General features: G+C 57.4%; 1 protein-coding gene across 6 annotated transcripts in view; it reads left to right on the top strand.

Annotated features, from left to right (window-relative positions):
- The window catches only part of NFIX (nuclear factor I X), a 98,423-nt gene that overhangs the window by 79,112 nt on the left and 5,498 nt on the right, over window positions 1-13,813 (top strand). For 2 of the 6 annotated variants that reach the window (XM_033854136.2, XM_033854137.2), the window contains exons 7-10: window positions 149-271; window positions 2,233-2,408; window positions 8,063-8,210; window positions 10,340-10,431. In XM_033854136.2, coding sequence (XP_033710027.1) covers window positions 149-271; window positions 2,233-2,408; window positions 8,063-8,210; window positions 10,340-10,431 — 539 coding nt within the window. Of the gene's footprint in view, window positions 1-148; window positions 272-2,232; window positions 2,409-8,062; window positions 8,211-10,264; window positions 10,432-13,813 lie in introns of all 6 variants that reach the window. The other 4 variants (XM_033854138.2, XM_033854139.2, XM_033854140.2 and 1 more) reach the window with 4 other exon arrangements.

The raw sequence follows: 13,813 nt of genomic DNA on the forward strand, positions 1-13,813 counted from the left end.
GCAAAGGAGGCAGGAGGGAGCCTGGTGGGGGAAGGGGCAGCCGGGAGGGGGCCGAGGAGAGAAGGAGTGAGCTGCTGGCTTCCCACCTTCCCCTGCTCCCTCCCCAGCCCAGCTAAACCTGCCCTGTGTTGCTGATTCCTCCCCCCAGGCCCGGCTTCTCTAAAGAAGTCAGGAAAGCTGGACTTCTGCAGTGCCCTCTCCTCTCAGGGCAGCTCCCCGCGCATGGCTTTCACTCACCACCCGCTGCCTGTGCTTGCTGGAGTCAGACCAGGTGAGAAATGGAGGGCCCGGAGGGGGGCAGTGGGGGTGGCAGAGGAGCCCACATGGGCAACTGGCCAGGCAAAGGGGCCAGGGCCGACCCTGAGTGACAGCCCCAAGCTCTCTGAATGGGCTATGGTATGGCAGTGGGTGGGCATGGGAACGGGCCCTCCCTCCGCAGCAGCGCCTCCTCCAGACCCAGGCCAGCCCTTGGGCCTCCTCACCTTGTTCCTCAGCACTCTCCCACTTGCTTCTCACACCCCTTGTGCATGATGCATGCTTGTGCGCTGTGCGTGCACATGAGTGTGTGTGTTTGCTTGTGTGCGTGTGCAGGTGCTGTGTACGTGCATCGGATGCGTGTGTGCTCGTGTGTGTGGCACAGGCCTGTCCTGAGGCTTCCTCCCACTTACCCCTGACTGCAGAAGCCTCAGGCCCATTCCTACGCAGTTCTCCTGTCCTCCCTCCAGCTGTGGGTGGGATAGCACAGGCTTCTCCCTCTGCCCTCCTTTCAGCTCTTGTCTCTCAACTCCTCACAGAGCCCGGGGCCTGTTTTCCCAGCACCAGCCCAGGTTGGTGTGAGCACAGGTTGAGAACAGTACTCCTAGGAGCCCAGGCTCCCTTCTCGGGGCCTCCCTGCTGTTTTCCAGAAGTGAAGGGCTAGGCCAAGGGGGAAGGTGGTACCTGGGCTGCTCTTCAGGGAAAGGAGCTGGCCCTGCTGCCTTGGGAGCTCTCTTGCTTCAGTCTCACGGAGAGAGTGCTCGAGGGGAGGATGCCTCCATGTTCTGGAGGGGATGGAATCAGGCAGGAAGCTGTGGAAGCTGAGTCCTCAGCCACTTGCCTCTTCCCTCTCTTGGCACCTGTCTGGCAGAAAGAGGCCTGGATTTTTTTCTGAACACTGCCCTGTGTCCTGTGTCCACCCTCTGTCTCCTGGGCCTTCCACGGAGAACACTGAGGTTTACCCTCCTGGCTTCTTCCTCAGGGCCTCCTGGCTGGGAGCCCAGAGGCAGCCAGCAGCGGGGCAGGGCGTGGTGGCCGCAAGGTGGGGGCGGGGAGCCCAGGCCCTCTGCACAGGCAGCGGGAGGGCAGCAGGCCCTGCTCGACTCAGCTTTTATGAACTCCAGAGAGAAGCCAAGTTTCTTCAGGCCCCTAATGAAACTGAGAGCAAGAGGGAGCTGATTGGAAACAGACAGGAGGGGGAGGACTTGGCCAGGGAAGAGCTGGGGCCTGCTCCAGGGTGGGAGTTTTGCGTTCGGGGACGTGCGTACGAGCGATGGGGCTGAGCACAGAAGAATGTGGCCTGGGCGGCAGCAGCCAGGTGCACACCCACCGCACGCAGGAGATGTGTGTGTGCACTGCAGGGGCCCCTCTTGCACTGGCGCAGGGCTGTGTGTTTATCTGCAGCCCCACAGAACTGTCTGTCTCCTCATCGAGGCTCCCCACCCGGGCCCCGGACCGGGGTGAGGCGAGTGAGGCACTCACCTCGGCGCAAAATGTCAGGGAGCCCCTGAAATCTCAGTCATCAAGATACATTTTATTTTAATGCAATATTTCTAAAAATTAAACCGATTGCAGAGATACACGATGAGCAAATGTCAAGATTTTAAATAAAAGATCGGACCGACCTTGCGCTTGCATGACCCTCACTTCCCTCACCCTAACTCTGGCCCTGGTTCCAATCAAACTTTATTTACAAAGATAAGCAGCTGGTCTGTGGGTCCCGGTTTGCCAATCTGACTTTTTAAAATATTGCATTAAAATGTTATTTATCTTGATTTGCTGAGTTATTTGGCACCATCTTAACTTTCACACTAGCGGCCAGTGCCTCGCTCTCCTCACTCTGGTCCCTGCCCTGCTCCTGCCCGTTCTCTGGATCCAAAGTGCTCTGACCAGCAGTTCTCCTTGTCTTCAGTGCTCCCCACCCCACTGCCTCCTAGGCCCTGACGATGCCCTTTTCTTCCTGCCACGTGCATGCAGGGAGCCCACGGGCCACAGCATCAGCGCTGCACTTCCCCTCCACATCCATCATCCAGCAGTCGAGCCCATACTTCACGCACCCGACCATCCGCTACCACCACCACCACGGGCAGGACTCGCTGAAGGAGTTTGTGCAGTTTGTGTGCTCGGATGGCTCGGGCCAGGCCACCGGACAGGTGAGTCCAGAGGACCCCACGAGCCCCTCTACAGCTCATCTTTGCGTCTGTCTGTCTGTCTCAGGGCTCACAGGGAGAGGGCCCAAAAGCTGGAAGCCCACCTGGGGCTGCAGCAGCAGAGAGCCGGTAGTGCCGAACAGCTCGATCTTCTGGGTCTGGGAGTAGGGGTCCACGTATCAGGCCGGGGCCTGTCTGTCACGGTCCAGAGATGAGGGGGCAGTGGCTGGGCCCACCTTGCTTGGGCTTTTTGCCCTCCTTGTGGTCTTTTCCTCTAGCAGGAGTGTACCCATGATCTGTCCAACCTGGGCCCAGGCCCCTTAGCTCCTAACACCCCTCTTAAACCTCAGGGCTGCAGGGATTTGGTAGGTTCTAGACCAAGGTTTCCCACTATTGACACTTGGGGTTCTTCATTCTCTGTTGTGTGGGGATGTCCTGTGCACTGTGGGGTACTGAGCGGCATCCCTGGCCCTCACCCACTCTATGCCAGCAACACCGCCCCCTCCCCAGCTGTGTTGATCATGAATGTCTCCAGATTTCGGTGTGCCCTGGGGGCATCATCATCCCCCAGTGAGAAGCCCTTAGTAGAGGGCAGGCCTAGTTCCACAGGGTCTTTCATGAGACTCCTGTTGGCAGGACTCTTAACAAGGGGGTTCTCGGGTCAGTCATGGTTCTGGAGTGAAGTCTTCTGCTCCTCAGCCTGGGAGAGAGACTGGCTCCCCATGGAGCTCTGTGGCCCCACTGTCCTTCTCCGTCAGCAAGCCCCCGGGGCCTGGTCACTGATGAGCAGAAACACAGAGCCACTCAGCAAAGGAATTATCCCAGACGGCAGTGGGCCAAAGGTGACCCTTCCGTGGGACAGTGGTCCTTGTTTAGTCCCTGGGAGACCATTCCAGGTTGGGGCATGGTGGTCTCTAGACCTCTGGGAATGTTCTGGAACTCCAGCAGCATGCTGTGCTATGAGAAGGCCCAGCTCCTTTCCCCACAGTTGGTCCAGCCTGGAACCCCACTGTGAGAGATCAGATGGGGAGGACACTCAAAGTGCCTTGGTAGGGAAAGACATTGGGAAGCCCACGCCAGAGGCAGCCCAGCGAGAGCAGCGGCCCTCCGCTCAGCCTGGTGTGGCCTCGGGGCGCCCTGCACGGTGCTGGTGTATTGATCTGGGGCAGGGCCGTGGCTCAGCCTCCTTGCTCTCGCTGTCTAGGACAGAAGCCAGTCTCCTTCCCTACCTCCCGCTCTTCTTCCTCTTCCACTTTTCTCATCTTTCTCTCCCCTTTGCCCTGCAAGGGTTTCTTTTGCTGGCTCTGCAGCTCCTTAGCACACTCAGAGCTTCGCCCACCTCTCTGGACAAGCTCTGTCCACTCTTAGGGGCATGGAGGGAAAAGTGGACATGACTCCAACAGCTTCCGTGCTTCCTTCAGAGATACCGGCAGAGTCTACGGGAGCTGCCAGCATGTGTCCCAGCCCCCAAGGGGCCTGGGGTCTGGAATATGGATCAGAGAGACCAGGAACCCTTCCGTGCCTGCTTCTCACCTAAGGACGCAGCTGGGGTTTGGGATCAAAATGACAGCCACCTGGGGGACCGACTTAGCCCAGAGAGCCTAAGCTGGCCCACAGGACCCTCAAGAGTGGGGGTCAGTCCATCCCTGGGCATCCTGATGGCCAGGTCTTGCGCCTGTCCCTGATCAAGGGCTCAGGAATTCCCTGGAGGTCCAGTGGTTAGGACCCTGTGCTTCCACGGCCGAGGGCCCCGGTTCAGTGCCTGGTCGGGGAACTAAGATCCCACAAGCTGTGTGGCGTGGCCAAAAAATAAATTAAAAAAAGATCAAGGGCTCACTTGGCCTAGACGGTTCTCTTCTCAAGGCAGGTGCCTGCTTGGAGTATACCGCAGACAAAACACTACCGATAGGGGAGCAAACAGCCCCTCTGGTTAAACAGAGAGTCTAGTTCGGCTGGAGAGCAGTCTCTGCAGGTTTCCTCTTGTGGCCTGTTGTGCCCAAGAGTTGGGGGGGTGGGGCTTGAATTCTGCAGTGAGTCTGCTCCATTGGGCCCAGTTTCTGAGAGGAGGCTAGAGATGGCATCACGCTATGGAGGAGGGGCGAGCCAGAGAGAGGCCCTGGGCTCTGCAGCTGAGCTGGTGGCAGACGGTGGCGGTACAGGGCTGTGCTTGCTCCATGGCCACCTCCAGGGTAGTAGTTCTCAGTCTTCGCATGTATGAGAGTCACTTGGAGGCTTCACTAACACACAGGTAGCTGGGCCTCACCTAATTCTGATTCAGCAGTTCTGGTGTGGGGCCGAGAATCTGCATTCGCCCCCAAGTTCCCAGGTGATGCTGCTTCTGGTCCGCGGACCCACTTTTAGAACCACTGATCTAGAGACTAGAGGAGTAAATTCCTAATCTCCTTGAGAATCTGAAGTTATGGATCATCTTTGCAGAAAAATATACGCATACAAAATTTTACAGACAACTTGCAGAATGGTTCCCAGGCACCTCTTAGACCTCAGCATAAGGCCCTGACTGAGAAAACCACATTGGTAAAGGCCAAGGTCAAATGGAGACACCACTTAGAGGACATGCAAAGGGCAGAAAGAGGATACCTCGTTAGCTGTATTTCTGTCATAGAGAAGAGGCCACCAGGTGAGCACGATGGAGAAGTTGCAGGGCCTGATGGGAGAGTATGACTCTGGGAGGCAGAAAGCCTGGTTACTAGCTCAGCCTTGACCACCAGTGCCAGAATGGCCAGGCCCACATCTTCATCTGTCAGATGAATGTGAGGAGCTATCCCAGCCCCTAGGTTCCTTCTAAGATCTTAACTCACAAGGTCTTAAGGCACTGCAAAGTCACAAGACCTTGAGATTTTTAAAACCTCAACTTGTACCCCAACCAGAGCTGAGACATCCTAGCCTGGCTGGGACTTGCTTCCGGAAATTGAATGTTGTACATCAGCAGGTTTCGATGTCTGGCCATATTGGGCTAGGATTTGCTTTATTGGATGGGATTAGTGATTTAGATCCTCCTAGGCAGAGACAGGCTCTGAGGAGCCAGAGGCTGCCCTATGGGAGCAAGGGCTGCCTGGAAAGCTCCCGTGTCCCAGCCCCCCTGGAGCCCAAGCTCAGGACAGCCCGGAGAGAAGAAGTGAGGCTGTGAATCTGTTGGGATCATTCCATTTCCTGCCCTGATGGAAGAATGAGATAGGAACAAGATAGACTGTGAAAATGAGGGAAGGCAGTTTCCACGTGGATGTCAGAACCACCCTGGAGAGCCGGAAACCCTTGCTCTCTGGCCGGTGCTGTTGCTTGGAACTGAAAGGTCCATTTCCAAAATGACACCCAGCACAAAGGGTCTTCAGCCCAGGACACCAATAAGCACTAGAAGCAGCCACTGCTCGCTTTTGTCACGGGCCTCTAAGTGGGCAGGAAAGATCAAGTCGAGGGAACCGTTTGGAGGGACAGCGTCAGACCTAGGTGACTGGTCACTAGAGGTGAAGGATGGAGGGTGGGACAGCAGAAACGCAGAAGGGCATGGCCTGCGTGGCTCAGCCATGGGGCTCTGTGGTTTTAAAGTGCAGCAGGATGGACTAGTTGATTCAACTCAGTCAGTGGGACTTGGAGTGCCACATGCTTGGGCCACACAGAGGTGACATTCCACCTGCTTGTTGGGGAGCCTTGGAGGCAGTCTGCTTCAGAGGCTCCAGTGGAGGTCAACAGTGTCCTGGAAGAACAAGAGAGAGAGAGATGGATGGTGATTCAGGACACCTGGCTGGTCCCCATGCTGGGGATGGTGTTTTCTGAGCAGGCTTTGAAGGGTGTGAGAAAGGGCATTCTAGAACAGTGGGTTCTGCAGTTAGCAAGTGTGCAGCCCCGACTGCTTAGGCTGTGTTCTGGAAACCCCAGTAGGTTTACAATGGGAAGTACTCGGCGGGGAGGGAGTGTAGGGGCATGAGTGGTGGAAGACCCCATCTGGGCTCTATCACGGCGGCCTTGCGTGCCTGGCCGGGGAGATTATGTTTTATGTCAGATGTAGTCATAGCTGTGGAAGGTTTTAGGGCATCGGAGAAGTCTGAACTCCTTTGGGTTTGGGAAGAGGGTTAATGAGTCTGTTGGAAAGAATCTGTAGGATCCTAGGAGTTAAACAGATATGACTCTGAATCTCAGGCCTTTCCAATGACAGCCGGGTGACTTTGGCTAGACCACTTAATCATGAAGAGCCTCAGTATCCCCTGTTGTGAAAGGCCGAGAGTAGAGCTTCCCTCGCAGCAAGGTTTCTCAGCCACAGCACTGTTAATCTTTGGGCCAATGAGCCTCTGTCCTGGGGGCTGCCCTGTGCGTTGTAGGGTGTTGAACAGCATCCCCAGCCTCCATCCCCAAGCTGTGCTAAGCGGAATGTCTCCAGACACTGTCAATACCCAGAACTGCCCCGAAGCAAGAACCACTGCCTTACAGGGTGGTTGGAGGATCGGACACAACCTGAGTGAAGGGCCTAGTACAGAGCCAGGTGCCAAGGGTGCTGAGCTGCTGAGCACACTGTCGGCAGAGGGGAGGCCCCTTGGGAGTCTCACTGTCACAGTCCAGGTGAAACCAGTTAGGAGAGAAGGACGACCCAGCTGGACACGTCTAGGGGTGTGCCCCACAGGGTCTGCCCACCAACAGAAGGAGGAGCATAGGAACCTCCCAAGGTCCTAAACCTGGGTAGCTGGGAGGGCAGAGGTTTGACCCACAGGAGAGGGACCAGTTTAGGATGAAAAGCTGTGGCCTGGCCCCCTTGAGCCCAGGCTGCAGGTGGTCATCGAGGGCACTGCCCAGAGCAGCAGGAGGTGTGGAGCCCAGGGGAGCTGTGTCTGCCAGAGGCTGGGGACCTCTGCCCTTCCTTGTGGTTCCTACACCCCCTGAAGCCCAAAGGCTGATTGAACACAAGGCCACACATGGGGCCTGGAGGAGGAAACTCAAGTGTAGGGCACAAGAGGGAATAAAGGACAATTAGTGGATCTGGTGACCAGACATCCCCAGCTTCTGAGGGAAAGCCACTCAAAGAACCTTGTGGGAACCAGAGCTGCCAGCAATGGATTTTCCTCTTGGGCTGTTCTGTAGCAGATAAGCCAGCACCCCACTGTCCTCAGGCTACCAGAGCCCAGGGCATGCTCCCTGGCATCCCCCCGAGGCCATGACATGGGGCAGATGGGCCTGTGGTCCTTGGTGGGGTCTGCTGGTCCTACCCCAGGGGCCCACGGAGGGGAGGCATGTGTGTGTTTTAGGGGGGCACAGGAGGTAAGCTGGTACATCTTTCCTGCCATAGGAGAAGGTCTTCAAGAGCGTGAGAGTTCTGAGTGCAGCTGCTTGTACGGCTAGGTGGCATGTTTCGGTACCTAAAACCTGTTCCCTAAGAAATAACAAACCACCCGTCGGACATCCCCCTTCCTCCCTCCCACAACTTCAAAAGAGAACTTAAAAAAAAAAAAAAAAAAGAGAGAAACACCTGAGAGACCAAATAGAGGCCTTACGCCCTCACCAACCCTGTGCCCTGGAGGAGAGAATCCCGTCCTGCATCATCTTCCGCCGGGAGCGCCCGCTCTCAGGAGCGAGCTGGCGTGGCCGCGCAGGGGAGCGTGTGTCTGTGTGTGATGTGCCTTCATGCGTCACTCTATTTATGTTGTTCGCAGCCCAACGGTAGCGGCCAGGGCAAAGTCCCGGGGTCATTTTTGCTACCACCGCCGCCTCCAGTGGCCAGACCTGTGCCCCTTCCTATGCCTGATTCCAAATCCACCAGCACTGCCCCAGACGGCGCCGCCTTGACTCCTCCATCACCTTGTAAGTGGACGATGAAACCGAAACCACAACGCCCAGCGTCCCCAGCCCATCCAAACAGTCTCCACTGCAAAAAGAAAAGCCCCCTCCCTCACTGCCAAAGCCCCCCAACCCAGAGTGCCACGGAGCCTCCCACCCAGACAAGAGCAGAGCTGAGCCCCCCAACCACGGCCTCCTGGGCCTTAGTTGCACCAGCCAGCACCCCACTAGCCCCCCTGCCCGCCCGCTGCTCCCAGCTGGGGCCCCTGGCCCAGGCCCCTTCCGGGGGGCGGGAGAGGGAGCACAGTGGGGCACACAGGCCAGGGGTGCTGGCCAGGGGGGGAGGGGGGAGGGGAGGCACAGCCATGCCATCTTCATGCCTAATTGCTGTTTTTTCATTTTTTGTTTTTTCGTTTTTTGATTTTTTTGTTGTTTCGTTGTGCCCCCCCCCCCACACCAAGAAAATTAAATGTGACCACAAGGCGACGCCACCACCATCCCCTTTTTGCCTTTGCCCCCCTCACCTCCATTCTGGGTCCCTCAGGCCTCTAAAGGTGCAGCAGGCCAGCCCCCGACCCCCTCCCTTCAGCCTTCAGTCTCACATTTGGTTTCTCGTTGTTCCTCTTTTTTTTTCCCCCGCTTCCCATCCCTCTCCCTTCCCTCAATTTCTTCCCCAGGTTGGATGTTCCAAGGACAAGGAAGGGCTCTGGGCCTTGGCTTACTTCATCTCTTTCTCTCTCTCTCTTTCTTTTTTTTTTTTTTTTTTAAACCGATGACAAATTTTGTCAAAGGGAAGAGAAAAATCTGAGTTGAGAGGCCCAAGCTAGACCCGACGACGCTTGAAGGACAGGAGAGGCGGAGGGTGGGCGGCGTGCCGTCTGTGGGACTGTGGGTGGGGGGTGGGCAGCGCTTCGGGCGCTCTGGGGGCTGGCAGGCCGTGGGCCAGGACTTCGGGACAGCGGCGGAAGGGGTGGCCCATCTCACCACTTTTCTTCGTCTCGCGCTCTCTGTCTCACCTTCTTTTTTCTTGGTTTGAGTTCTTTTCCCCTGTCCATCCTCTTCATGCCATCTTCTCATCTGCATTCGCCACAAGACACGAAGTCATGGTCATGGTCATTGGAGGTGGGCAGGGTGGGAGAGGGGGAGCCAGGCTGTGGGGTGGCTGGGGGCCACTTATGGACAGAATCTGGTGAGCACGGGGTCCCTGGGGTGTATCTGGTGCAGGGGGTGGTGGGGTGGGGGCTCCCAGTTAGCTGTGACACTCCTCGTCCTCTCTGGGGGCATCCTTCCTCCTGGGGGTGCAGCGCCAGTCCCCTCCCATAGGGCTCCAGCCAGACAACCCAAGAAGAGCTCCTGGGTATTTGGCCCATTTGCCCCCCAGACCCTAGAACCGTTGCCCCGGTGCCCAAGCCCTGGGCCTTTGCCAGGCCCTCTGGCCTCCTCCTCGTCTTGTACCTCGGGTCCCAGGGAACAGCAGGACCATAGGACCTGGCTCATCCATCGAAGGAGGAGGATGTGTGCCGGGCCTGAGCCTTGCCACCCCTGTGCCTGAGCCAGCAGCCAGCACCCAGACCCCTCTCTGACCCTGACCCACCCAGCTCAGCCCTCTGTTGGGACCCTTCAGGTTTCCCAAACCACCGGCCCCGTCCTTGGGTCCAGAGTGTTAAGTGGTGTAGCACCCAACTAGGCACCCCAGTTGGAGGGGTGGCCTGGCTGAGATGGCCTTCTCCAAGCAGGATGGGGCCGGTCTGCCAGAACTCCCGCCCTCCCCGGCTCCCTCTTCTCCAGACCCAAGAGGGCCGGTAGGAAAGCGAGGGTATTTGCTTCGGGTGCTCTGGGATGAGGGGTATCCCTGGCCCTGCCTAGTGCCTGTTTAGGGGACAGAAGTGGGCCCATGGGGCCTCAGCTATAGCCTCCAGGGCCATGAAAGAGGATGCCTGGCTGCAACGGAGTGCCAGGGGTGGGGGACTGTGTGCTCCTGGTCCAGTGAGAGGAGGAGGGGGCCCCTCGGGCCTGTCCTTCCCACTGCCAGCTTAAGCCCAGGCAACGTGGTCTAACCTAGTCTCTCCCTCTCTCAGCAGTCCCAAAGGGCAGTGCCCGGGCAGGCTCCAAGTCCTCACGGGGTCTCTCCCTCTCTCCCCTGCTCCCCACAGCATTCGCAACGACAGGCGCCTCCTCTGCCAACCGGTTTGTCAGCATCGGACCCCGGGACGGCAACTTTCTGAACATCCCACAGCAGTCTCAGGTAGGAGGCCCTGCCCACCAGGTGGATGCAGGCAGGGGTGGGGGCATCTTGGTGTCCGGGAGGAGGCAGGGATCCTTGGGGCAGTCCGGGAGAAGAGGCTGGGGCAGGGCTGGAAGGCTCAGGCTTTTGCATGCCCAGCTGAGCCTGCCTCCCCAGGCAGCCCCCAGGCTCCCTGGCTAATCAGCTAATTGGATAATTAGCTCTGACAGCCCTGGCCCTGGGGAAGGCAGCCAAGGACCCAAGGCTAGAGGCGCTCTGGGCCAGGCCTGGTGGAAGCAAAGATGGAAGCAGGAGGCTCCATCCGGAGGAGGACAGGGTCTGCCTTGTTGCTCTCCTTTTGCTCCGGCTGGATGCCCTAGCCCCTGGCCCTCCCCTCTTCCTTGGTTTTGGGTGGGCTGGGTTGGGGGTGGAGGAGGGACAGAAGCGGCCTGGTGGGCCATGTGCCCAGAGACTCTGGCACTGAGGGTAAGGCAGGGCTCAAAGCCGCCCTGGAGGGGCGGCTCCCCCACGTCCTGTGAATCCTGTTAGAGGGGAGGCCAGGCTGCTGGAGCCCCCAGTCCTGCTGCCATCTGCCCCCAGTTCCCACAAGGAAATGCCACCCCTCCAGCCCTCCTGCTGGAGGCCCCTGGACCTGGTTTTGCACAGGCATCTTTGCACACACATGCACGCAGGCCCTCTCCTCCCTGTGCCTGTCCCCAAGAGGCTGGGAATAGCCTGTAGAGCCCAGGGCTCTCAGGGCACAGGGACCAGCCTCCGGAGCAGGGCAGAGGCAGCTTTTACAGTATGAGGCTTCTGGGGAATGGAGGGGAGGGGAGCATGCAAATATCTTTTTCTTTTGCACATTTTACAAAAACACACCCTGTGAGCCCAGGGCCTTGGAGGCTTCCTCAGCCCTGGGAACACCTCTTTCAGCTTCTGCTCCCTCTTTGCTCTGAGGCCCAAGTCCAAAGAAAGTTGGTGGATGGAAGTCTTGTGTGTGTGGTTTAAGGTTTTGTTTTTTTCCCTTTTCCTTTCCCTCCCTAAAAAAAAAAAAAAAAAAAAAAAAGCCAAAAAACTTTGTCAAACTTCAAACTTCAGAGCTCCCTAGTGGCAAGGAGGGGAGGGGAGGAGAACTTCAACCCCCTCCAGCTTCCCACCCCCTTTCCCCAGAGTCACGTCTGACCCGTCTGGTTTCCAGGAGCAACCAGACATGATGTAACACCCAGATGAACTTGAACTTGGGGGTGTTGAGAAGAAAAACAATGGCTCCGAGCAGGGGCTGGAGCCAGCCCCCTCCGCTCTGTGCCAGGGAGGCCAAGAGAGCCCTGCTGGTAGAGGGCAGGAGGGGGTGCCAGAGGAAGGGACAGCAGGAGGGCCTCCCCTCCTGGCTCTGGGCTGGCACCAGGCGGCAGGGCTCTGGTGCCCCTGCCTGCCCACCCTCCCTCCCGCTGTCCGCCCTGCAGCTCTGACTGTATATGCGCTTGCTCACTCTCGGGGACCACTGCCATGAGCCCTCCCCATTCACCCCATTTCCGCTTCCACATGCTTTCCCTTCTTCACTTTCTCTGCTCACTTTGCTTGGATGTTGGGGCCAACTCAGAATCTGAGGCAAGTTTGGGAAACAGTTTTTCTTCCCCTTGTTCCTACAAGGAGCCTTGGGCCGGGGCCCTGAGCAGGCAGGTGTGTCTGGGGATGGGGGTTGGGGGGCCGGAGTCGGACAAGCCGAGCGAGCGGGGAGCCCTCGGGCCTGGGGGCAGGCAGGCGGCTGCGGCGGGCGCAGGGGGTCCAGTGGGGGGCGGTTTCCACAGTAACCAGTGACTTTAGCTGATCTCTGGAGCACCAGATGGAGAGAGAACAATAGAACGAGGGAAGAAAAGAGAATTTTACCAATTTTGTCATTCCCTGGGCAGCGTTTTTTACTTAGTTTTAATCAATTTTGGACCTGGCTCAGGAAACAGGGAGGGGTGAGCAGAAAAAGCCGCTCTGTGCTTGCCAGCAGATCCCCCATCTCTGGGACCCGTGGGGAGGCACCGGGGAGTCCCGTCGGAGTTGTCTTTGTCCCTGACTCCAGGCCTGAAACCAGAGTCTTCCTCCTCTGAGGGGAGGGCCCCTCAATCTGAGCACGTCCCCCCGCCCCCCGCCACTGTGCAGCTCAGGAGACCCCAACGGGGCCAGTCTGGGGCCTTGGCTTGGCCTGCCAAGGGCATCGAGGCCAAGCAGGTCCTCCCTGCGCTGGTTGTCCCCGGCCTCTTTTCCCTCACAGGAAGGGGGAGGGGCAGGCTCGCAGCCAGGGTGATGGTTTAAGGGTTCTGGTGTAGTCTCCCCTCGGGAAGGTGTGTGTGTGTGGGGGTGTCCCAGAGAACACTAACACCCGAGCCTGCAGGGACAGGGGGCTCACCCGGGCAGCTTCCCTGTTCCTCCGGCCAGGACCGAAGCCTGGGAGCTGGCGGCTGAACCAGCCCTCCCCCAGCCACTCTGAGAATGCCTCAGGCCCGGGTTTCCCCCACACCTTGCTAGGCCCCCATGAGCCTCCATTTGGCCTAAAATCAGTCGATGGGGTTGAACTTCGGGCAGGTGCTCCAGGAGCTCCATCAAAGGAGGGCAGGTCTCCTCTCTGCATGTTGTCCAGTACATGGCAGGAAGTGTAGTATCTCTGCCCACCCAGTAAATGCTAGCAGTGCCCCCAGTCATTGTGGCAACCCCAAACCCCCGTGTTTCCAAATGCCCTCCATCTGCCCTCCTCCATATCCAGTGTGGTAGCCACTGGCCACATGTGGCTGTTTAAAGTAAATAACTAGAGAAAAATTTAGTCCCTTGGTCACACTAGCCATATTTCAAGAGCTTAGAAGCCATGCATTGTTAGTGGCTACTGCACTGGACAGCACAAATAGAGAATATTTCCATTGTCCCAGAAAGTTCTAGATGATCTCCGAGGCCCTGTCTTTCTTCTTTTTTCCAGTTTCATTGAGAGATAATTGACATATAGCATTGTATAAGTTTAAAGTGTACAACATCATGACTTGACTTACATACATCACGAAATGACTGCCACGATAGGTTTAGTAAGCATCTATGATCTCATATAACCAAGGCCCTTTCTAACTCTAAAACTGGATGTCTCCATCTCATGGTGGACCGTGGCCTGCGGTTCCAAACCAGAGCCTGAGGGCTGTAGGCATAATCTGTGTGACCAAGACAAGTGTTTCAAATATTGGAAAAATTTCACATGAAATTGTCTGGACTTTCAAGCTGCTGCTTCTTTTTTTTTTTTTTCAAATTAATAAATTAATTTATTTTTGGCCGTACCACATGGCATGTGGGATCTTAGTTCCCCGACCAGGGATCGAACCCGCACCCCCTGCATTGGAAGCTCAGAGTCTTAACCACTGGACGGCCAGGGAAG

The sequence above is a fragment of the Tursiops truncatus genome, chromosome 3 (genome assembly GCF_011762595.2).
Source record: "Tursiops truncatus isolate mTurTru1 chromosome 3, mTurTru1.mat.Y, whole genome shotgun sequence".
Taxonomy (NCBI): domain Eukaryota; kingdom Metazoa; phylum Chordata; class Mammalia; order Artiodactyla; family Delphinidae; genus Tursiops; species Tursiops truncatus.